This window comes from Lethenteron reissneri, chromosome 69, assembly GCF_015708825.2.
Source record: "Lethenteron reissneri isolate LAM-NWPU_2019-01 chromosome 69, ASM1570882v1, whole genome shotgun sequence".
Taxonomy (NCBI): Eukaryota; Metazoa; Chordata; class Hyperoartia; order Petromyzontiformes; family Petromyzontidae; genus Lethenteron; species Lethenteron reissneri.
In genome coordinates this window covers 6,653,153-6,673,803 of record NC_083847.1, presented here as the reverse complement: position 1 = coordinate 6,673,803, position 20,651 = coordinate 6,653,153, and the positions used below count along the sequence as shown (strand labels likewise).

Below are 20,651 nucleotides of genomic sequence, written 5' to 3'. Positions count from 1 at the left end.
CGTGGTCAAGGGTTCCCCTCTCGTCCTGTCGGTTCACTCGCTTGCAATGGAATTAGATTATACATCAACCAGCCCCGGTAGTGGTGGTGAGCATGGGTGGGGTGGGTGACTTGGCGCCCCCAATTGTCCCCCGGTGACCAAAGCTGCGAGTTTGTGGTGGCGCCCCCCCCCTCCCCCCTCCATAAAAGATTCCCATGTAACTTCTTGGTTCTTTCGGTAAAGTCGTCACGTAGAAGGGAAATAATAAAAATAATAAAAATAAAACATTATAATTTCGATTTAAAGCTTTCGTGACTACAGGGATTCATCTTCTTGGTTCTTTCGGTAAAGTCACGTATAAGGGAAATAATAAAATAATAAAAATAAACGTAATCAAATAATTCTCACGACGTTTCGGCCACAACGCAAGCAGCCGTCCCCAGGTGAAGAACAGGTCTGTCGGAAAGACAGCGTCTGAATAAATTATTATGTTATATTTTTATTATTTTATTATTTCCCTTCTACGTGACTTTACCGAAAGAACCAAGAAGATGAATCCCTGCAGTCACGAAAGCTTTAAATCGAAATTTTATTATGTTTCAATTTTATTATTTCCCTTCTACGTGATGACTTTACCGAAAGAACCAAGAAGCTCAATCCCTACAGTCACGAAAGCTTTAAATCGAAATTTAGTCCCATTTAACTATTAACATTGTTTTTTTAAGCACGCTGTACACTGCAAAGAGAGAGAAACCTACCAACTGCGGAGCCGTTAGTGGGCTGCGTTTTTTTTTGCAAAAATCAGAGCCACCTCCAGCGCTAAATGTAGCAGAGCGTGGAGCTGTAACGAGGAGGAGGTGATTAGGGCAAGACGACGCCACGATAACTGCTAATACTGGTAGGAACCTCCTGGTTACACCAGCCCACAGGGGATTATTGTGGCTGTCCGTCGTGCAGGGAGAGGCTGGGTGGGCAGAGGCTGGGTGGAGAGGGGCTGGGTGGGGGGGGGGTGGAAGGGGTGGGGGTGGGTGAAGAGAAGCTGGTCACCCCGTGGTGCCCTTATAAAACTCAACGTTTAACCTACTCACGCCGGCTTGTGCCCGGGTGGGGAGGGGCTGTGTAGGGAAGATGGGGCTGGGTGGGGGGTGGGAGGGGAGGGGCTGGGTGGGGGGTGGGAGGGGAGGGGCTGGGTGGGGAGGGTGGGGAGGGGCTGGGTGGGGAGGATGGCGCTGGGTGGGGAGGATGGCGCTGGGTGGGGAGGATGGCGCTGGGTGGGGAGGATGGAGAGGGGCTGGGTGAGGAGTGGGAGGGGAGGGGAGGTTGGGGAGGGGCTGGGTGGGGAGGTGTGAGGGGCTGGTCACCTCGTGGTGCCCTTATAAAACTCAACGTTTAACCTACTCACGCCGGCTTGTGCCCACCCTCAGGTCGGACATATTTGCGGAATACACCACGCCGCCGTTGACCCTGCAGGCCATTGACCAGGACGAACAACCCAACGTTCCTACCAGCTCCTTCCGCAGGAATGTGTTAATAGCAGAGCGTCCGACAAGACCACAGTGCTGGGGGTCAGTGTCTGATTAAGCTAGTGCAAGGCCCCAAATTAAAAAAAATATTAAAACTAATTTTTTACTTCCACAGTAAAGCAATTGAATTTTTTTAATTTGCTACACAGCCAAAAAATACGACAAAGCACTAACCTTAAACACCCAGTCGTCTGCAAAAAGTTGAAGGCGGTACAGTACTATAGTAATAGAGCAAGTGCAGAATCACCGAACCGGAATCGATAGCTTGAAAGCGTTTAGCGTGGGGGGCCCTTGAAAGTGCAGGACCCGTGGCATTTGTAGACACTTTTGCTACGAGGATTATCCGGCACTGCTGGGGGTGACCAACACCAGAGGTCGCAAACGGGTTTTGATTGCGTACCTGTACCCGGCCACACCAGGGTCGAAAATGGGTACCTGTACCCTACCCGATACCCGGCTACCCGTACCCGGCCGGGTATCGGGTAGGCAGAACCGGCCCTAGACATTTGGGGGCCCTAAGCAAAATTTGGTTGGAGGCCCCTTTGAGGTATGATTTTTTTCACCCACTAGCTAGCAGTGACTCTATGGGGCCCTCTGCTGGCCACGGGGCCCTTTGCAATTGCAAGGGTCGCTTAGTGGCTGGGCCGGCTCTGCGGGTAGGGTACGGGTATCGAGTACCCGATTGCGACCTCTGGGATGAAGCCATGTTGCAGGCGCGGGTGGGATGATTCTAGGAACTTGAATTGAGAGAGGAGACAAGACGTTGGGAAATGAGTGACAAATGGCGACTCACCAGTGACTCACGGCCTACCCGTACCCGGCCGCACCAGGGTCGCAAACGGGTACCCGTACCCGGCCGGGTATCAGGGTAGCTGGGTATCGGGTAGGGTACGGGTACCCGTACCCGGCCGGGTACAGGTAGCTGGGTATCGGGTAGGGTACGGGTACCCGTACCCGGCCGGGTACAGGTAGCCGGGTATCGGGTATCCGGTTGCCCACCACCCACCGAGCCAATAGGAATGTCGCCACTACGGCCGCTGAATTGACCTCATGGCAGCAAAGACGTGAAACAGCACCACGTGGTGTGTGGCCACGAGCGGCATTCAAACTCGTAATTATAATATATGGGGACACACACACCCTCCAATATTCAAATAGTCATTCCTCGGTATACGACTGCTTTGGATTGCGTGGAATTTGGTACAAGTCGTGTTTTGACGAGAAAACAAGTATAACCCGTAAGTTTTTCACTATAAATCCTTTGTATGCGTGGCGGCTAGAGTCCTCTCGTCCTCTGGCTTGAGATGGCTGCCACCTATGGGTCAGATGATTGCATTGCACCATTAAGCAATTGGTAACTAAATATAATTTATTTTTGTCCTAAAAAGTGTAACATTTTGGGAAAATTTTTTCACGAACGTTAATTGTCACGCACAACGAGTCTGTGTGGAAAATGTCAGCTCGATTGGATCACGGGAAGTGGGTTAAAAAACGACCGAAAGATTTGCATGGTCCTAAGCAAGCAAGCGAACTTAATATAAAGGATTTTTAAAAGTCTTGGGATACGCCGTCTTGCTTGGGATACGCCGCGCTTGCTAGAACTTGTGTGGGAAGGGATGAGTCACCACGCAGACCCCGTTCACAACTCCTCCCCTTCCTCACAGGCTAGAAACTCCTCTCGGCAAGGTAAAGTGATGGTAAAGTTTATTTTGATTTAAAAAAAAATTTTGTACGAATTTATTTTAATTTATGTATGCATTTTAGTAATACGTAGTGTCTAAATTTTGATACAACCCATTCACGTATAATGTGCCATATAAAATATAATTTCTTATACTCTGGAACGGATTATTTCCCTACCCTTTATTTCTTATGGGAAAAATTCGTTTGGTGTACGTCATTTCCGGTACAAGTCCCACTTTCTGGAACGAATTAAGTTACCACTGTATGCTCAAAATGTCCCCCCGCCCCCAATATATTGATATAAAATAGATTTCTGTTTATATGATTGTGGTTAGGGTTGTACTTTATCAATCCCGAAATGGTAAAAAAAAAAGTAGAAACAGAGCAATATAATACATACACTATTAGACATTGTAAAAATAAATAAATAAAAGTCCATCCCATGTGTTAGCGAATTTTTTTTTTATATTTTAGGCAGAAATTTATTTTCAAATTTAGATATAGTTTTTCCTGGGGAGTGGGGGGGGGGGGGAAGATTTGGTCTGTCCCCCCAATGTTGACTCCATGGCTACGGCCCTCTGGGTAGCAGCACCAACCCGCCACGACACTGGCACCCAGAGCTACACGAATCGATATTCACACGGACGTTAAAATATCGGTTAATATCGGACACCAACTCGACGCCACCGCGTGCCCCTCACCTGCAGACGCCTCTCTCCCACGTGATCAACACCGGTAACAAAGGCACCACGTGGGCGGAGTTCCTTTAATAGGCGGGCAAACCAATCAGCAGCCGCCCCCCCCCCTCCGTACATCCGGCGGAAGTCCTTATTTGGGCAGGCAATTAAATCCAATTCTGAATATCTGAAGCGTGCAGTTCGCCTCTTTATCGTCCATTTCTGATTGGTTGGAGATCCATCGACTCGTGGAGAAACACGTGGACAGAGACACACACTCACACAGAGACACAGACACAAAGAGACAGACTCACACAGAGACGCAGACACACAGAGACACAGGCTCACACAGAGACACAGACACAGAGAGATATAGACTCACACAGAGAGATACAGAGAGAGACACAGACTCGCACAGAGAGACACAGACAGACATAGAGACGCAGACTCACACAGAGACACAGACACAGATAGACAGACTCACACAGCGAGACACAGACATAGAGACATAGACTCGCACAAAGAGACACAGACAGACATAGAGACGCAGACTCACACAGAGAGACACAGACTCACACAGAGAGACACAGAGAGAGGCACAGACTCGCACAGACACAGAGAGAGACATAGACTCACACAGAGAGACACAGCGAGGTACAAACTCACACAAAGAGGCACCGCAGACTCACACAGAGAGACAGACTCACACAGAGAGACAGCGAGATGCAAACTCACACAGAGAGACACCACAGACGCACACAGAGAGACACAGACTCACACAGAGAGACTCACAGAGACAGACTCACACAGAGAGACTCACAGAGACAGACTCACACAGAGAGACTCACAGAGACAGACTCACACAGAGAGACACAGACTCACACAGAGAGACACAGACTCACACAGAGAGACACAGACTCACACAGAGAGACACAGACTCACACAGAGAGACACAGACTCACACAGAGAGACACAGACTCACACAGAGAGACACAGACTCACACAGAGACAGACTCACACAGACAGACACAGACTCACACAGAGAGACACAGACACACAGAGAGACACAGACTCACACAGAGAGACACAGCCTTGCAGAAAGACACTGACTCGCAAAGTGTCCCCAATGAATCACACACAGACACATTGACTCATAAAGACACTCAGACTCGCAGAGACACGTAGACTCACACAGAGAGATACGTAGACTCACACAGAGAGACACGTAGACTCACACAGAGAGACACGTAGACTCACACAGAGAGACACGTAGACTCACACAGAGAGACACGTAGAATCACAGCAACACACAGACTCACACAGAGAGACACAGACTCACACAGAGAGCCACAGACTCACACATAGAGGCACACAGACTCACACAGAGAGACACAGACTCACACAGAGAGACACAGACTCACACAGAGAGACACGTAGACTCACAGCGACACGCAGGCTCCCATCGGGTCCAGTGTTTAATCCGTGGCGATTCTGGGAGTGCATCTTACTATCAACACAAAGAAAAAACCTGGACTGGTTTTTATATTCAGTGTATCATCAGCAGCGCCAGGCTTTGTTTGAAGCAATCCCTGTGAACTGCACGGATGTTTGTAAGTAATAATTGGTTTCAACACGCAGTGTCTCATCAGCAGTCGGGCTTTGTTTGAACCAATCCCTGTGATCTGCACGGATGTTTGTTGGCAAGAATTGGTTTCAACATGCAGTGTCTCATCAGCAGTCGGGCTTTGTTTGAACCAATCCCTGTGATCTGCACGGATGTTTGTTGGCAAGAATTGGTTTCAACATGCAGTGTCTCATCAGCAGTCGGGCTTTGTTTGAACCAATCCCTGTGATCTGCACGGATGTTTGTTGGCAAGAATTGGTTTCAACATGCAGTGTCTCATCAGCAGTCGGGCTTTGTTTGAACCAATCCCTGTGATCTGCACGGATGTTTGTTGGCAAGAATTGGTTTCAACATGCAGTGTCTCATCAGCAGTCGGGCTTTGTTTGAACCAATCCCTGTGATCTGCACGGATGTTTGTTGGCAAGAATTGGTTTCAACACGCAGTGTCTCATCAGCAGTCGGGCTTTGTTTGAAGCAATCCCTGTGATCTGCACGGATGTTTGTAAGTAATAATTGGTTTCAACACGCAGTGTCTCATCAGCAGTCGGGCTTTGTTTGACGTAATCCCGGTGGTCTGCACGGATGTTTGTAAGAAAGGACGCAGTGTCTCATCAGCAGTCAAGCTTTGTTTGAAGAAATCCCTGGTGAACTGCACGGATGTTTATAGGCCAAGGCCCTCTATTGTCAGATGTGGCCTCGTTGTTATTTTTGTTATGCAAAGGAAAATCGGTGCCGTGTGTCGAACAGAGGTCGCAACCGGGTACCCGATACCCGTACCCTACCCGATACCCGGCTACCCGTACCTGGCCGGGTACGGGTACCCGTTTGCGACCCTGGTGCGGCCGGGTACGGGTACGGGTAGGCCATGAGTCACTGGTGAGTCACCGTTTGTCACTCATTTCCCAACGTCTTGTCTCTTCTCACAATTCAAGTTCCTAGAATCAACCCACCCGCGCCTGCAACATGGCTTCATCCCAGAGGTCGCAATCAGGTACCCGATACCTGTACCCTACCCGTACCCGGCCGGGTACGGGTAGGGTACGGGTACGGGCCGGGTACGGGTAGGGTACGGGTACGGCCGGGTACGGGTACCCGTTTGCGACCCTGGTGCGGCCAGGTACGGGTAAGGAATCAAAACCCGTTTGCGACCTCTGGTGTCGAACCAACGCAGAGCGGATGAATAGCAAATACAGGTCGTGCGACTGATGGGATGTGTCAAAAACACACTCAACGCTTCTGATGTTTGTTCTTGTGGAGGCACGGCTACGGCGACGTACGAGACACGGCGTGTGAAAGTAATCAATTGTAAACGTGCGGAATATATTCGGTGATGTCAAGGGGCGTTGATAGATGTTCAGTGTGCTGCGTCTACGGTTAGACGTACGCGATCGGAGCGTAACCGTTTAGTTCGCGAATGCTTTCACGCGTGGCTTTGTGCGTATGTATGTTGAACTTCTTTCGCACCGTACGTAGCCAACCGTGCTAATCTGTGGGTCTCTGTGGGTCGATATGAGTGTCTGTGTCTCTGTGGGTGTCTATGGGTTTGGGTGCCTATAGGTCTCTGTGGGTGTCTATGGGTCTCTGTGGGTCTCTGTGGGTCTGTGTCTCCGTGGGTCTCTGTGGGTCTTTATGGGTCTCTGTGGGTGTCTATGGGTCTGGGTGTCTGTGGGTCTCTGTGGGTCTCTATGGGTCTCTATGGGTCTCTGTGGGTGTCTATGGGTCTGTGTCTCTGTGTGTCTGTTGAACTTTTTTGGCACCACAAACTAAACACAATACAAATACATAATGAACTTAATAAGCACGTAATACTTATGTTTTATGCCAATTATGTAATGTATATAGCCAATAGTTAAACAAACGTCAAAGGTAAATGCAATATGTTGGTGGAAATTAAACTAACCGTGAAGGCTCAAACGATACCAAGACAATATTACGCCACGTGAGGGGTGAAAGTGGCGTCTGATCACTGATTGCTCGCACGCCGGCCATTGTTACGAATTGGTAACCACGTGACCGTGGCACGTGCGCCTCGTGACCGATGCACGTGCTCCTTGTGATTTAATTCGCGATGGGGACTCCGTTTCAGTTTTCAGTTTCATTTATTAGGTATCGCCCTGTGAGCCATTCGGCTCTTGACTCGGGTGCAACCGCAACAAACAAAAAACAAAAACAAGAAAACATCTTAAAGTGACTGCGCTAACAGAAAAATCCAGAAAAAAACTGCTAAAAAATCTTCCAGAAAAAAATCACCGTACACCAACGCTCTGTGCAAAAATCCCAGTGGGATGCAAGTCAAACAACAACAAAAACAACAACCACAAGACAACTTAGATTAAGGCCATCAGTCTAACTCTGTACTACAGCAAACAAACATGGCTAAAACAAAAAAACTTTTCGAAATCACCAAAATAAAGCCATAAGCAATGTAACAGTGATCATAGGAACTGTGACCGAAATTTCACAATAAACGACAAGCATACTCTTAGGTTTTTTCGGTAAAGTCACGTAGGTAAAAAATTATAATGAATAAAAGTAAAATAAAAATAAAATAAAAATCACGACGTTTCAGAGGCAACACAAGCTTCCGTCTTCAGGTGGAACCGTCACAGCACGATAGCTGTATCAAGTAAATGAGAGATTACAAGAAACAGTCCTTGTATATATTGGTTGAGGATGGGAGTATATATACAAGGACTGTTTTCTTGGAATTTCTCTTACTTGATACAGCAATTGTGCTGTGACATAATAAAATAATTCTCACGACGTTTCGGCCACAACGCAAGCAGCCGTCCTCAGGTGAAGAAACAGGTCTGTCGAGAAGACAGCGTCTGACCTGTTTCTTCACCTGAGGACGGCTGCTTGTGTTGTGGCCGAAACGTCGTGTTAATTATTTTATTATGTTTTATTTTTATTATTTTATTACTTCCCTTCTACGTGACTTAACCGAAAGATCCAAGAAGATGTATACACTACACTACTATCCACTACATTATACACTACACTATTATACACTACACTATTATACACTACACTATTATACACTACACTACTATACACTACACTACTATACACTACACTACTATACACAACACTACTATACACTACACTACTATACACTACACTACTATCCACTACACTATACACTACACTATTATACACTACACTATTATACACTACACTATTATACACTACACTATTATACACTACACTACTATACACTACACTATTATACACTACACTACTATACACTACACTACTATACACTACACTACTATACACAACACTACTATACACTACACTACTATACACTACTATCCACTACACTATACACTACACTATTATACACTACACTATTATACACTACACTATTATACACTACACTACTATACACTACACTACTATACACTACACTACTATACACAACACTACTATACACTACACTACTATACACTACACTACTATACACTACACTATACACTACACTATTATACACTACACTACTATACACTACACTACTATACACTACACTATTATACACTACACTACACTACTATACACTACTATACACTACACTATACACTACACTATTATACCAATATAGTATTGGATCCCCTGCTGATTTTTGTACGTTTGCCCACTGACAAAGAAATGATCAGTCTATAATTTTAATGGTAGGTTTATTTGAACAGTGAGAGACAGAATAACAACAACAAAAATCCAGAAAAACGCATGTCAAAAATTGTATAAATAGATTTGCATTTTAATGAGGGAAATACGTACAAAATCAGCAGGGGATAAAATGCTTTTTTCCCTCACTATAGTGTTATGTAGTGTATAGTGTAGTGCATAATAGTGTAGTGTATAATAGTGTAGTGTATAGTGTCAATGGCCTGCAGGGTCAACGGTGGCGTGGTGTATTCCGCAAATATGCCCGACTGTGAGGGTGGGCACAAGCCGGCGTGAGTAGGTTAAACGTTGAGTTTTATAAGGGCACCACGGGGTGACCAACCCCTCCCCACCTAGCCCCACCCCCCACCCAGCCCCACCCTCCCCACCCAGCCCCTCCCCACCCTCCCCACCCAGCCCCTCTCCACCCAGCCCCTCCCCACCCTCCCCCTTCCCACCCAGCCCCTCCTCACCCTACCCAGCCCCACCCTTCCCACCCAGCCCCTCCCCACCCAGCCCCACCCTCCCCACCCTCCCCACCCAGCCCCTACCCACCCAGTCCCATCCTCCCCACCCAGCCCCTCCCCACCCTCCCTACCCAGCCCAGCCCCACCCTCCCCACCCAGCCCCACCCACCCCACCCTCCCCACCCAGCCCCTCCCCACCCTCCCCTCCCCACCCTCCCTCCCCACCCAGCCCCTCCCACCCAGCCCCTCCCTCCCCACTCTCCCTCCCTGCACGACGGACGGACACAATAATCCCGTGTGGGCTGGTCTAACCAGGAGGTTCCTACCCAGTATAACAACGCCCCGCCTATGTGTCCTGACTTCTGGGCCACTCTGTACAACGAGTGAACAGGCTTGTGATGCTCAACCGTTGCGTCTAGCCGCTCGAGGCTTGGGCCTCCTATGCATGTTCCGGGGTGCTCCTAACGGCGCCCCACCCTTCCCCTCTCCACTCGTCGTGTTAAGTGAGCAGCTTTGTCCGCCATCGCGACACGCGCCTCGCATCTAGCCGCTCGCGCGCGGCTCGCCGGCCGCTCATTCAGGTTGCGGGGCCTCCTCCCCCTTGACTGGGAACGTTGTCGTCAAAACCTCCTCCACCACCTCCTCCTCCACCACCTCCTCCACCTCCTCCACCACCTCCTCCACCACCTCCTCCACCTCTTCCTCCTCTAGATCCACCTCCTCTAGATCCTCCTTATCTGGGAGTACGTCAGTCTGGGTCTAGGCTGGGTCAGTGGGGTGGGTGAGTAGGCGTCTTCTGTGTGAGTAGAGGGTGGACAGGGTGAGGGTGAGTAGAGGGTGAGTCTGGGTCAGTGGGGTGGGTGAGTAGGCGTCTGTGTGAGTAGAGGGTGGACAGGGTGAGGGTGAGTAGAGGGTGAGTCTGGGTCAGTGGGGTGGGTGAGTAGGCGTCTGTGTGAGTAGAGGGTGGACAGGGTGAGTCTGGGTCAGGGTGAGTCTGGGTCAGGGTGAGTCTGGGTCAGGGTGAGTAGAGGGTGAGTCTGGGTCAGGGTGAGTCTGGGTCAGGGTGAGTAGAGGGTGAGTCTGGGTCAGGGTGAGTCTGGGTCTAGGAGAGTCTGAGTCAGGGTGAGTAGAGGGTGAGTCTGGGTCAGGGTGAGTCTGGGTCAGGGTGAGTCTTGGTGAGTAGAGGGTGAGTCTGGGTCAGGGTGAGTCTGAGTCTTGGTGAGTAGAGGGTGAGTCTGGGTCAGGGTGAGTAGAGGGTGAGTAGAGGGTGAGTCTGGGTCAGGGTGAGTCAGGGTGAGTCTTGGTGAGTAGAGGGTGAGTCTGGGTCAGGGTGAGTCTGAGTCTTGGTGAGTAGAGGGTGAGTCTGGGTGAGTAGAGGGTGAGTCTGAGTCTGGGTGAGTAGAGGGTGAGTCTGGGTCGCAATGTCTCTGCTGTGCTACAATCGCGGCTGCGGGCAACGCTTTGACGCGGACTCAAACGACGATGGTGAGTGGGGCCAGGCAGGGCTCACTGAGCTGCAGAAGGGAGCCTTGCTGACACGCATGACCATCCACCCACTCACCCACTCACCCACCCACTCACCCACTCATCCACCCACCCACTCACCCACTCACTCACCCACTCACTCACCCACTCACTCACCCACTCACCCACTCACTCACTCACTCACCCACTCACTCACCCACTCACTCACCCACCCACTCACCCACTCATCCACCCACCCACTCACCCACTCATCCACCCACCCACTCACCCACTCACTCACCCACTCACTCACCCACCCACTCACCCACTCACTCACCCACCCACTCACCCACTCATCCACCCACCCACCCACTCACTCACCCACTCACTCACCCACTCACTCACCCACTCACTCAACCACCCACTCACCCACTCACCCACCCACTCACCCAATCAATCACCCACCCACTCACCCACCCACCCACTCACTCACCCACTCATCCACCCACTCACCCACTCATCCACCCACTCACCCACCCACTCAATCACGCACCTACCCATTCAATCACTCGACCATCCACCCACTCACCCACCCACTCACTTGACCATCCACCCATTCAGCCACTCACCCACCCACTCGACCACCCACTCACCCACCCAATCAATCACCCACTCACCCACCCACCCACTCACTCACTCACCCACTCACCCACCCACCCACCCACTCACCCACCCACCCACTCACCCACCCACTCACCCACCAACTCACCCACTCACCCACCCACTCACTCACCCACTCACCCACCCACTCACTCACTCACCCACTCACCCACCCACTCACCCACTCACCCACTCACTCACTCACCCACTCACTCACCCACTCACCCACCCACTCACTCACCCACTCACTCACCCACTCACCCACCCACTCACCCACCCACTCACTCACCCACTCACCCACCCACTCACTCACCCACTCACCCACCCACTCACTCACCCACTCACCCACCCACTCACTCACCCACTCACCCACCCACTCACTCACCCACTCACTCACCCACTCACCCACCCACTCACCCACCCACTCACTCACCCACTCACCCACCCACTCACCCACCCACTCACCCACCCCACCCTCACCCACCCACTCACCCACTCACCCACCCACTCACCCACCCACTCACCTCGCCCACTCACCCACCCACTCACTCGCCCACTCACCCACCCACTCACTCACCCACCCACCCACTCACCCACCCACTCACTTGACCATCCACCCACCCACTGACCCACTCACCCACCCACTGACCCACTCACCCACCCACTCACCCACCCACCCACTCACCCACCCACTCACTTGACCATCCACCCACCCACTGACCCACTCACCCACCCACTCACTCACCCACTCGTCAGGGTCGAGATTGAACCCACGACCTCCTGCACACCAGGCGAGGTAGTCAACATCTCCCTGGCACCGGCCCCGGTAGAGCGGCGTGAGTCCACGGCGCTCACCGTCTCTGTGTCCCTCCTGCACCCCCCTCCCCCTTCCTCTCCCCCCCCCTCTCCCCCCTCCCCCCCCTCTCCCCCCCCTCCTCCCCTCTCCCCCCTCTCCCCCCTCCCTCTCCTCTCCCCTCTCCCCCCTCTCCCTCCTCTCTGCCCCCCCCCCACAGGTTGCTGCGTCCACCACCCGGGGGTCCCGGTGTTCCACGACGCTCTCAAGGTGAGCGGCGGTGGCGGCGTCATCGTCATCATCGTCGTCATCATCGTCGTCGTCATCGTCATCATCGTCATCATTGTCAATATCATCATCATCGTGTGTGCGTCTGTGTGTCTCTGTGTGAGTCTGTGGGTCTCTGTGTGAGTCTGTGGGTCTCTGTGTGAGTCTGTGGGTCTCTGTGTGAGTCTGTGGGTCTCTGTGTGAGTCTGTGGGTCTCTGTGTGAGTCTGTGGGTCTCTGTGTGAGTCTGTGGGTCTCTGTGTGAGTCTGTGGGTCTCTGTGTGAGTCTGTGGGTCTCTGTGTGAGTCTGTGTGTCTCTGTGTGAGTCTGTGGGTCTCTGTGTGAGTCTGTGGGTCTCTGTGTGAGTCTGTGGGTCTCTGTGTGAGTCTGTGTGTCTCTGTGTGAGTCTGTGGGTCTCTGTGTGAGTCTGTGGGTCTCTGTGTGAGTCTGTGGGTCTCTGTGTGAGTCTGTGGCTCTCTGTGTGAGTCTGTGTGTCTCTGTGTGAGTCTGTGGGTCTCTGTGTGAGTCTGTGGGTCTCTGTGTGAGTCTGTGGGTCTCTGTGTGAGTCTGTGGGTCTCTGTGTGAGTCTGTGGGTCTCTGTGTGAGTCTGTGGGTCTCTGTGTGAGTCTGTGATCTCTGTGTGACTCTGTGGGTCTCTGCGTGAGTCTGTGGCTCTCTCTGTGTCTCTGCGTGAGTCTCTGGGTCTCTATGTGAGTCTGTGGTCTCTGTGCGAGTCTGTGTGTCAGGATGGGCAGTTCCTGGGGATTTTTCACGTAGCTCAACCATGCAGCAGCTGGTGCTGCAGCAGTAGCAGCTGGTGCTGCAGCAGTAGCAGCTGCTAAGTCTGGCAGACGGTGAAGAGCTTTGGCAGTGCAAGGTGCGGTGTTGGTGGTGGTGGTGGCAGTGGTGGTGGTGGTGTTGTTGATGGTAGTGGTGGTGGTGATGTTGATGGTAGTTGTGGTGGCGGTGTTGTTGATGGTAGTAGTGGTGTTGATGGTAGTTGTGGTAGTGATGTTGATGGTTTTTGTGGTGGTGGTGATATTGATGGTAGTGGTGGTGGTGATGTTGTTGATGGTAGTGGTCGTGGTGTGTGGCACCGATGCCGTCTGCGCTCTCTGCACAGGGCTGGTCTTGCTGCAAGCGGAGAACCACCGACTTCTCCGACTTCCTCGGCATCCCGGTGAGCAGCACTACCACAGCCGGCGTGAGATGTTGACTACCTCGCCTGGTGCGCAGGAGGTCTGTGTCTCTCTCTCATCATCATCATCACAGTGGCTAGGAGATGTTGACTACCTCGCCTGGTGCGCAGGAGGTCTGTGTCTCTCTCTCATCATCATCACGGTGACTAGGAGATGTTGACTACCTCGCCTGGTACGCAGGAGGTCTGTGTCTCTCATCATCATCACGGTGGCTAGGAGATGTTGACTACCTCGCCTGGTACGCAGGAGGTCGTGGGTTCGATCCCGACCCTGACGATGCCTGCTGCTGTATATTTGGAGTCTGCGTGTCTCTCTCTCATCATCTTAGTCCGCGTCGCCGCTTTCCGTTGTGCCCAGGGCTGCACCAGCGGGCGTCACAGCGACGTGAAGCCGCCCGAAGCCGTGAGACCCGAAGTTCGCAGCGACAAGGAGCGGGAGGCCGGGGAAGCTGGCACGGAGCGGGGAGACGCCGGGCCCACCACCATCCACACGGCCCCTCCCAAACCCATCGAGAGAGTGGAGAGGCCCAGGTGAGTGGGGGGGAGAGGGGGGGGGGAGAGGGGGGAGAGAGGGGGGGAGAGGGGGGGGAGAGGGGAGAGAGAGAAGGGGGAGAGAGAGAGAAGGGGGAGAGAGAGGGGGGGGAGAGAGGGGGGGGAGGAGAGAGGGGGGGGAGAGAGGGGGGGGAGAGAGGGGGGGGAGAGAGGGGGGGGAGGAGAGAGGGGGGGGGAGAGAGGGGGGGGAGAGAGGGGGGGGAGAGAGGGGGGGAGGAGAGAGGGGGGGGGGGAGAGGGGGGAGAGGGGAGAGGGGGGGGAGAGAGGGGGGGGGGGGAGAGGGGGGAGAGAGGGGGGGGAGAGAGGGGGGGGAGAGAGGGGGGGGAGAGAGGGGGGGGGAGGAGAGAGGGGGGGGGAGGAGAGAGGGGGGGGGGAGGAGAGAGGGGGGGGGAGGAGAGAGGGGGGGGGAGGAGAGAGGGGGGGGGAGGAGAGAGGGGGGGGAGGAGAGAGGGGGGGGGAGGAGAGAGGGGGGGGGAGGGAGAGAGGGGGGGGGAGGAGAGAGGGGGGGGGAGGAGAGAGGGGGGGGGAGGAGAGAGGGGGGGGGAGGAGAGAGGGGGGGGGAGGAGAGAGGGGGGGGAGAGAGAGGGGGGAGGGGGAGAGAGAGGGGGAGGGGGAAGAGAGAGGGGGGGGAGAGAGGGGGGGAGGGGGAGAGAGGAGGGGGGGGGGAGAGAGGGGGGGGAGAGAGGGGGGGGGGAGAGAGGGGGGGAGGAGAGAGGGGGGGAGGGGGAGAGAGGGGGGAGGGGGGAGAGAGAGGGGGGGGGAGGAGAGAGAGGGGGGGGGAGAGAGGGGGGGGAGGAGAGAGGGGGGGAGGGGGAGAGAGAGGGGGGGGGGAGAGAGGGGGGGGAGAGAGAGAGAGGGGGGGAGGAGAGAGGGGGGGGGGAGAGAGGGGGGGGAGAGAGGGGGGGGAGAGAGGGGGGGGAGAGAGGGGGGGGAGAGAGGGGGGGGAGAGAGGGGGGGGAGAGAGGGGGGGGAGAGAGGGGGGGGGAGGAGAGAGGGGGGGGGAGGAGAGAGGGGGGGGGAGGAGAGAGGGGGGGGGAGGAGAGAGGGGGGGGGAGGAGAGAGGGGGGGGGAGGAGAGAGGGGGGGGGAGGAGAGAGGGGGGGGGGAGGAGAGAGGGGGGGGGAGGAGAGAGGGGGGGGGAGGAGAGAGGGGGGGGGGAGGAGAGGGGGGGAGAGAGGGGGGAGGGGGAGAGAGAGGGGGGGGGGGAGAGAGAGGGGGGGGGAGAGAGGGGGGGAGGGGGAGGGGAGAGAGGGGGGGGGGAGAGAGGGGGGGGGAGAGAGAGGGGGGGGGGAGAGAGGGGGGGAGGAGAGAGGGGGGGAGGGGGAGAGAGAGGGGGGGGAGAGAGAGGGGGGGGAGAGAGAGGGGGGGGAGAGAGGGGGGGGAGGAGAGAGGGGGGGAGGGGGAGAGAGAGGGGGGGGAGGAGAGAGGAGGGGAGAGAGAGAGAGGGGGGGGGGAGAGAGGGGGGGGAGAGAGAGAGAGGGGGGGAGGAGAGAGGGGGGGGGAGAGAGGGGGGGAGAGAGGGGGGGAGGGGGGAGAGAGAGGGGGGGGGGAAGAGAGAGGGGGGGGAGGAGAGAGAGGGGGGGAGAGAGGGGGGGAGGGGGAGAGAGAGGGGGGGGGGGAAGAGAGAGGGGGGGGAGAGAGGGGGGGAGGGGGAGAGAGAGGGGGGGGAGAGAGAGGGGGGGAGAGAGAGGGGGAGAGAGAGGAGGGGGAGAGAGAGAGAGGGGGGGGGGGGAGAGAGGGGGCACGGGAAAGTAGTCGAAGGCTACGTGGGGGACCTTTGTCTGTGTGCGTGGGCTCGCAGCCCGGACGAGCCGATGGTGGAGCTGCCGATGACGGTGGCGACGTCGCTGAGACGGGCGCTGGAGAAGGTGACGATCGGGGCCAAGGAGACGCAGAAGGTGGAGGGTATGACGCGCACACACACGTACACACACGTACACACACACACGTACACACACACACGTACACACACGTACACACACGTACACACACACACGTACACGCACGTACACACACACACGTACACACACACACGTACACACACACACGCACACACACGTACACACACACACGTACACAAACACACGTACACACACACACGTACACACACGTACACACACACACGTACACACATACACGCACACACACGTACACACACACACGTACACACATACACACACGTACACACACACACGTACACACACGTACACGCACACACACGTACACACATACACACACGTACACACATACACACACGTACACACGTACACACGTACACACGTACACACGTACACACACACAGTACACACACACAGTACACACACACGTACACACGCATACACATATACATACACACACATATACAACAACAACAACAACCGCCATTCGCCACTAAGTGGCGGTGACGTCACCACGATGCTTGTGCCAGGCCAAGTGCACCTTGAGGCCACGTGAAGTGTCGAACGCCCGCTGGCAGGAGGTCACGGGGCAGACCCAGGTGCCACTGGTCGACTGACCGAGATGACCGAGATGACTGGCTGATGCACCACCTGTGCCCCCTACTGTGCCAACTTGCTGTGCTTTAGCCACCCGGCGCTCCGCTCGTTGTTGTGAGCGTCGCTCCTCCGCCCTCCGTTGTTGTTGGAGGGCGACTGCCTCCAATTGCCCAGTAGCGTCCTTCACGAGCCTCCTCCACAGAGGCCGATCTTGACACCGCTGGTACCAGTCATCGGCAAGTCCACTCAGCTCCACGTCCTCCTGTACCACATCACTCCATTTCTTCTCTAGCCCGTGCCGCGCCCGTTTAGCCCCCTCTATGCGGCCAAACAGACACCGCTTGGGCATGCGGTGGCTGGGCATGCGGGCTACATGACCCAGCCAACTGCTCACCATCAACCAGGTGGTGAGCGATTGTGGTGGTGGTGAGCGGTTGTGGTGGTGGTGAGTGGTGGTTGTGGTGAGTGGTTGTGGTGGTGGTGAGTGGTGGTTGTGGTGAGTGGTTGTGGTGGTGGTGAGTGGTGGTTGTGGTGAGTGGTTGTGGTGGTGGTGAGTGGTGGTTGTGGTGAGTGGTTGTGGTGGTGGTGAGCGGTTGTGGTGAGCGGTTGTGGTGGTGGTGGTGAGTGGTTGTGGTGTTGTGTTTTTGCTTCTGCAGAGGTTCAGGATGGCATGGTGCAGCTTGGCACGCTGTGCAAAAACAGCGGCTGCTCAAAGGTAACATAGACACACACACAGACACACATACAAAGATCCCCGTATAGCCTTAACAGACTGTAGGGGCAAGTGCTGTTAGCGAGCACCTATGAAGGCCGGAACGGTACACGAGGGGGTGGGTGGCCAGCACCACGCCCGACCGCCTTTGTCTCCCCAGTGGCGATGTTTACACACCGCACCAGGCACTCATTTGAGGCTGAGTCGACCTAGGGGAGGCCCAGGACCGGTTCAGATAATCGTCACTGGTGTTTGCCATGAGCGGGAATCGAACTCGGGTGGCCAGGTCCGTAGTGCAGCGCGCTAACCGCTACACTACCGCTTCCCATACACAGATACATAGAAATACAGACATACAGACACACAGATATAGACACACAGATACATACACACAGACACAGACACACAGATAGACACACAGACACAGATAAACACACAGACACAGATAAACACACAGACACACAGATAGATAAACACACAGACACACAGATACACAGATATACACACACAGACACACAGATACATACACACAGACACACACACACGGATACACACACAGACACACAGATAGACACACAGACACACAGATAAACACGCAGACACACAGATACATACACACAGACACACACACAGACACACAGATAGACACGTAGACAAAGACACGTACAAATACACACAGACGTCTGCTTTGAACCCGGCATCCCGAGTTCAACTGCTGTCCGTGTCTAACTTTGGAACATCATAGCGGGGAGGGTCTAGATGTTCTTAGGTTTTTTCGGTAAAGTCACGTAGGTAAAAAATTTTATTTAAAAAAGTAAAATAAAAATAAAATAAAAATCACGACGTTTCGGAGGCAACACAAGCTTCCGTCTTCAGGTGGAACCGTCACAGCACGACGGCTGCATCAAGTGAGAGAAATACCAAGAAAACAGTCCTTGTATATATACTGGTTGAGGGTGGGAAGAGCCAAGGTAGGCCCTGGATATTATTTTTGTGAGGTTCGGTGCGGCTGAAGCACGCTGTTTCAGTTTGCCTCCGAAACGTCGTGATTTTTATTTTATTTTTTATTTTACTTTTATTCATTTAAATTTTTTAGCTACGTGACTTTACCGAAAAAAACCTAAGAATATGAATCCTTGCAGTCACGAAAGCTTCAAATCTCGGGCCTAGATGCTCACCATCTGCATTGGGAGTATGAAGGTAGCCGGGCGTGGTGCTGGTAGCCACCCACCCCCTCGTGTGCCACAGTGCCGGCAGCCTTCGTAGATAGATAGATCGTTTATTGTCATTGTCACCAGTACAACGAAATTTAAAATGCTCACCAGTCAGGGCATCATTCATAAATTTAAATTAAATAAAACAAGAAAATAAAAATAAAATTAAATGAAAGATAATCAATTTATACTAAATAAAAAAACAGCCCAAGTATACCCACATAAGGTTACATTTTGTCATTGCACATCTCTATTTCACAATCAATTGTAAACACTATTACTTAATAATTAATTAGCATTATTGAGTGTGGTGATCGCTGTAGGATAAAAGCTCTGTTTGAATCTGTTTGTCCTTGCTGCTACTCATGTTCAAGTTTCAAGTATTAGGTAGAGAGCCCTGTGAGCCATTTGGCTCTTGAATCGGGTGCAACCGCAACAAACAAAAAACAAAAAAATTAACAAAAAACATCTTAAAGTGAATATGTGACTGAGTGCAAACAGAAATCCAAGAAAAGACAGGAAAATATTGCAGAAAAAATCACCGTTACACACCAACGCTGTGTACAAACATCCCAGTGGGATGCAAGTCAAACAACAACAACAACCACAAGACAACTTAGATTAAGGCCATCAGTCTAACTCTGTACTACAACAACACAAACATTGCTAAACCAATACACTTTTAGAAATCACCAAAACAAAGCCATAAAAGTCAAACAACAACAACAACAACCACAAGACAACTTAGATTAAGGCCATCAGTCTAACTCTGTACTACAACAACACAAACATGGCTAAACCAATACACTTTTTGAAATCACCAAAATAAAGCCATAAAAGTCAAACAACAACAACCACAAGACAACTTAGATTAAGGCCATCAGTCTAACTCTGTACTACAACAACACAAACATGGCTAAGCCAATACACTTTTCAAAATCACCAAAATAAAGCTATGAAAGCGATGAAACAGTGCAGATCATAGGAACTGTGACGGAATTTTCACAATAAATGACATTAACAACATGTACTACCACCAAAACCCTGCAGCCATAGCTGGCTGCATGAGTCACTCCACCTTTACTCGCTACTAACAGCACTTGCCCCGACAGTCTGTTGAGGCTACCCGGGGGATCTTTGTCTTTGTAGGTGCTACTCACTACTAACAGCACTTGCCCCGACAGTCTGTTGAGGCTACCCGGGGGATCTTTGTCTTTGTAGGTGCTACTCACTAACAGCACTTGCCCCAACAGTCTGTTGAGGCTACCCGGGGGATCTTTGTCTTTGTAGGTGCTGCTTGCTAACAGCACTTGCCCCAACAGTCTGTTGAGGCTACCCGGGGGATCTTTGTCTTTGTAGGTGCTGCTTGCTAACAGCACTTGCCCCAACAGTCTGTTGAGGCTACACGGGCGGTCTTTGTCTTTGTGTGATCATTGGGGCTGCTACTCGCTACTAACAGCACTTGCCCCGACAGTCTGTTGAGGCTATACGGGGACCTTTGTCTTTGTGTAGTCGTACCAGGGCCCGGAGAGCGACAGGGAGGAGTGCGTCCACCACCCGGGCGGCCCCGTCTTCCACGAGGGGTGAGACACACACACAGTCACACGTACACACACACATACACACACACACTACACACACACACACTACACACACATACACACACACACACACTACAC

The 20,651-nt window shown here is 53.0% G+C and overlaps 1 protein-coding gene across 2 annotated transcripts in view; it reads left to right on the top strand.

Annotated features, from left to right (window-relative positions):
* The first annotated feature begins 10,218 nt into the window (after positions 1-10,218).
* Positions 10,219-20,651, top strand: part of LOC133360542 (cysteine and histidine-rich domain-containing protein 1-like) — a 15,181-nt gene continuing 4,748 nt past the window's right edge. For both annotated transcript variants that reach the window (XM_061579331.1, XM_061579330.1), the window contains exons 1-7: positions 10,219-11,104; positions 12,757-12,806; positions 13,926-13,982; positions 14,359-14,531; positions 16,353-16,456; positions 17,703-17,761; positions 20,485-20,555. In XM_061579331.1, the coding sequence (XP_061435315.1) occupies positions 11,041-11,104; positions 12,757-12,806; positions 13,926-13,982; positions 14,359-14,531; positions 16,353-16,456; positions 17,703-17,761; positions 20,485-20,555 (578 nt within the window). In that variant the 5' untranslated portion in view covers positions 10,219-11,040. The remainder of the gene's footprint in view (positions 11,105-12,756; positions 12,807-13,925; positions 13,983-14,358; positions 14,532-16,352; positions 16,457-17,702; positions 17,762-20,484; positions 20,556-20,651) is intronic.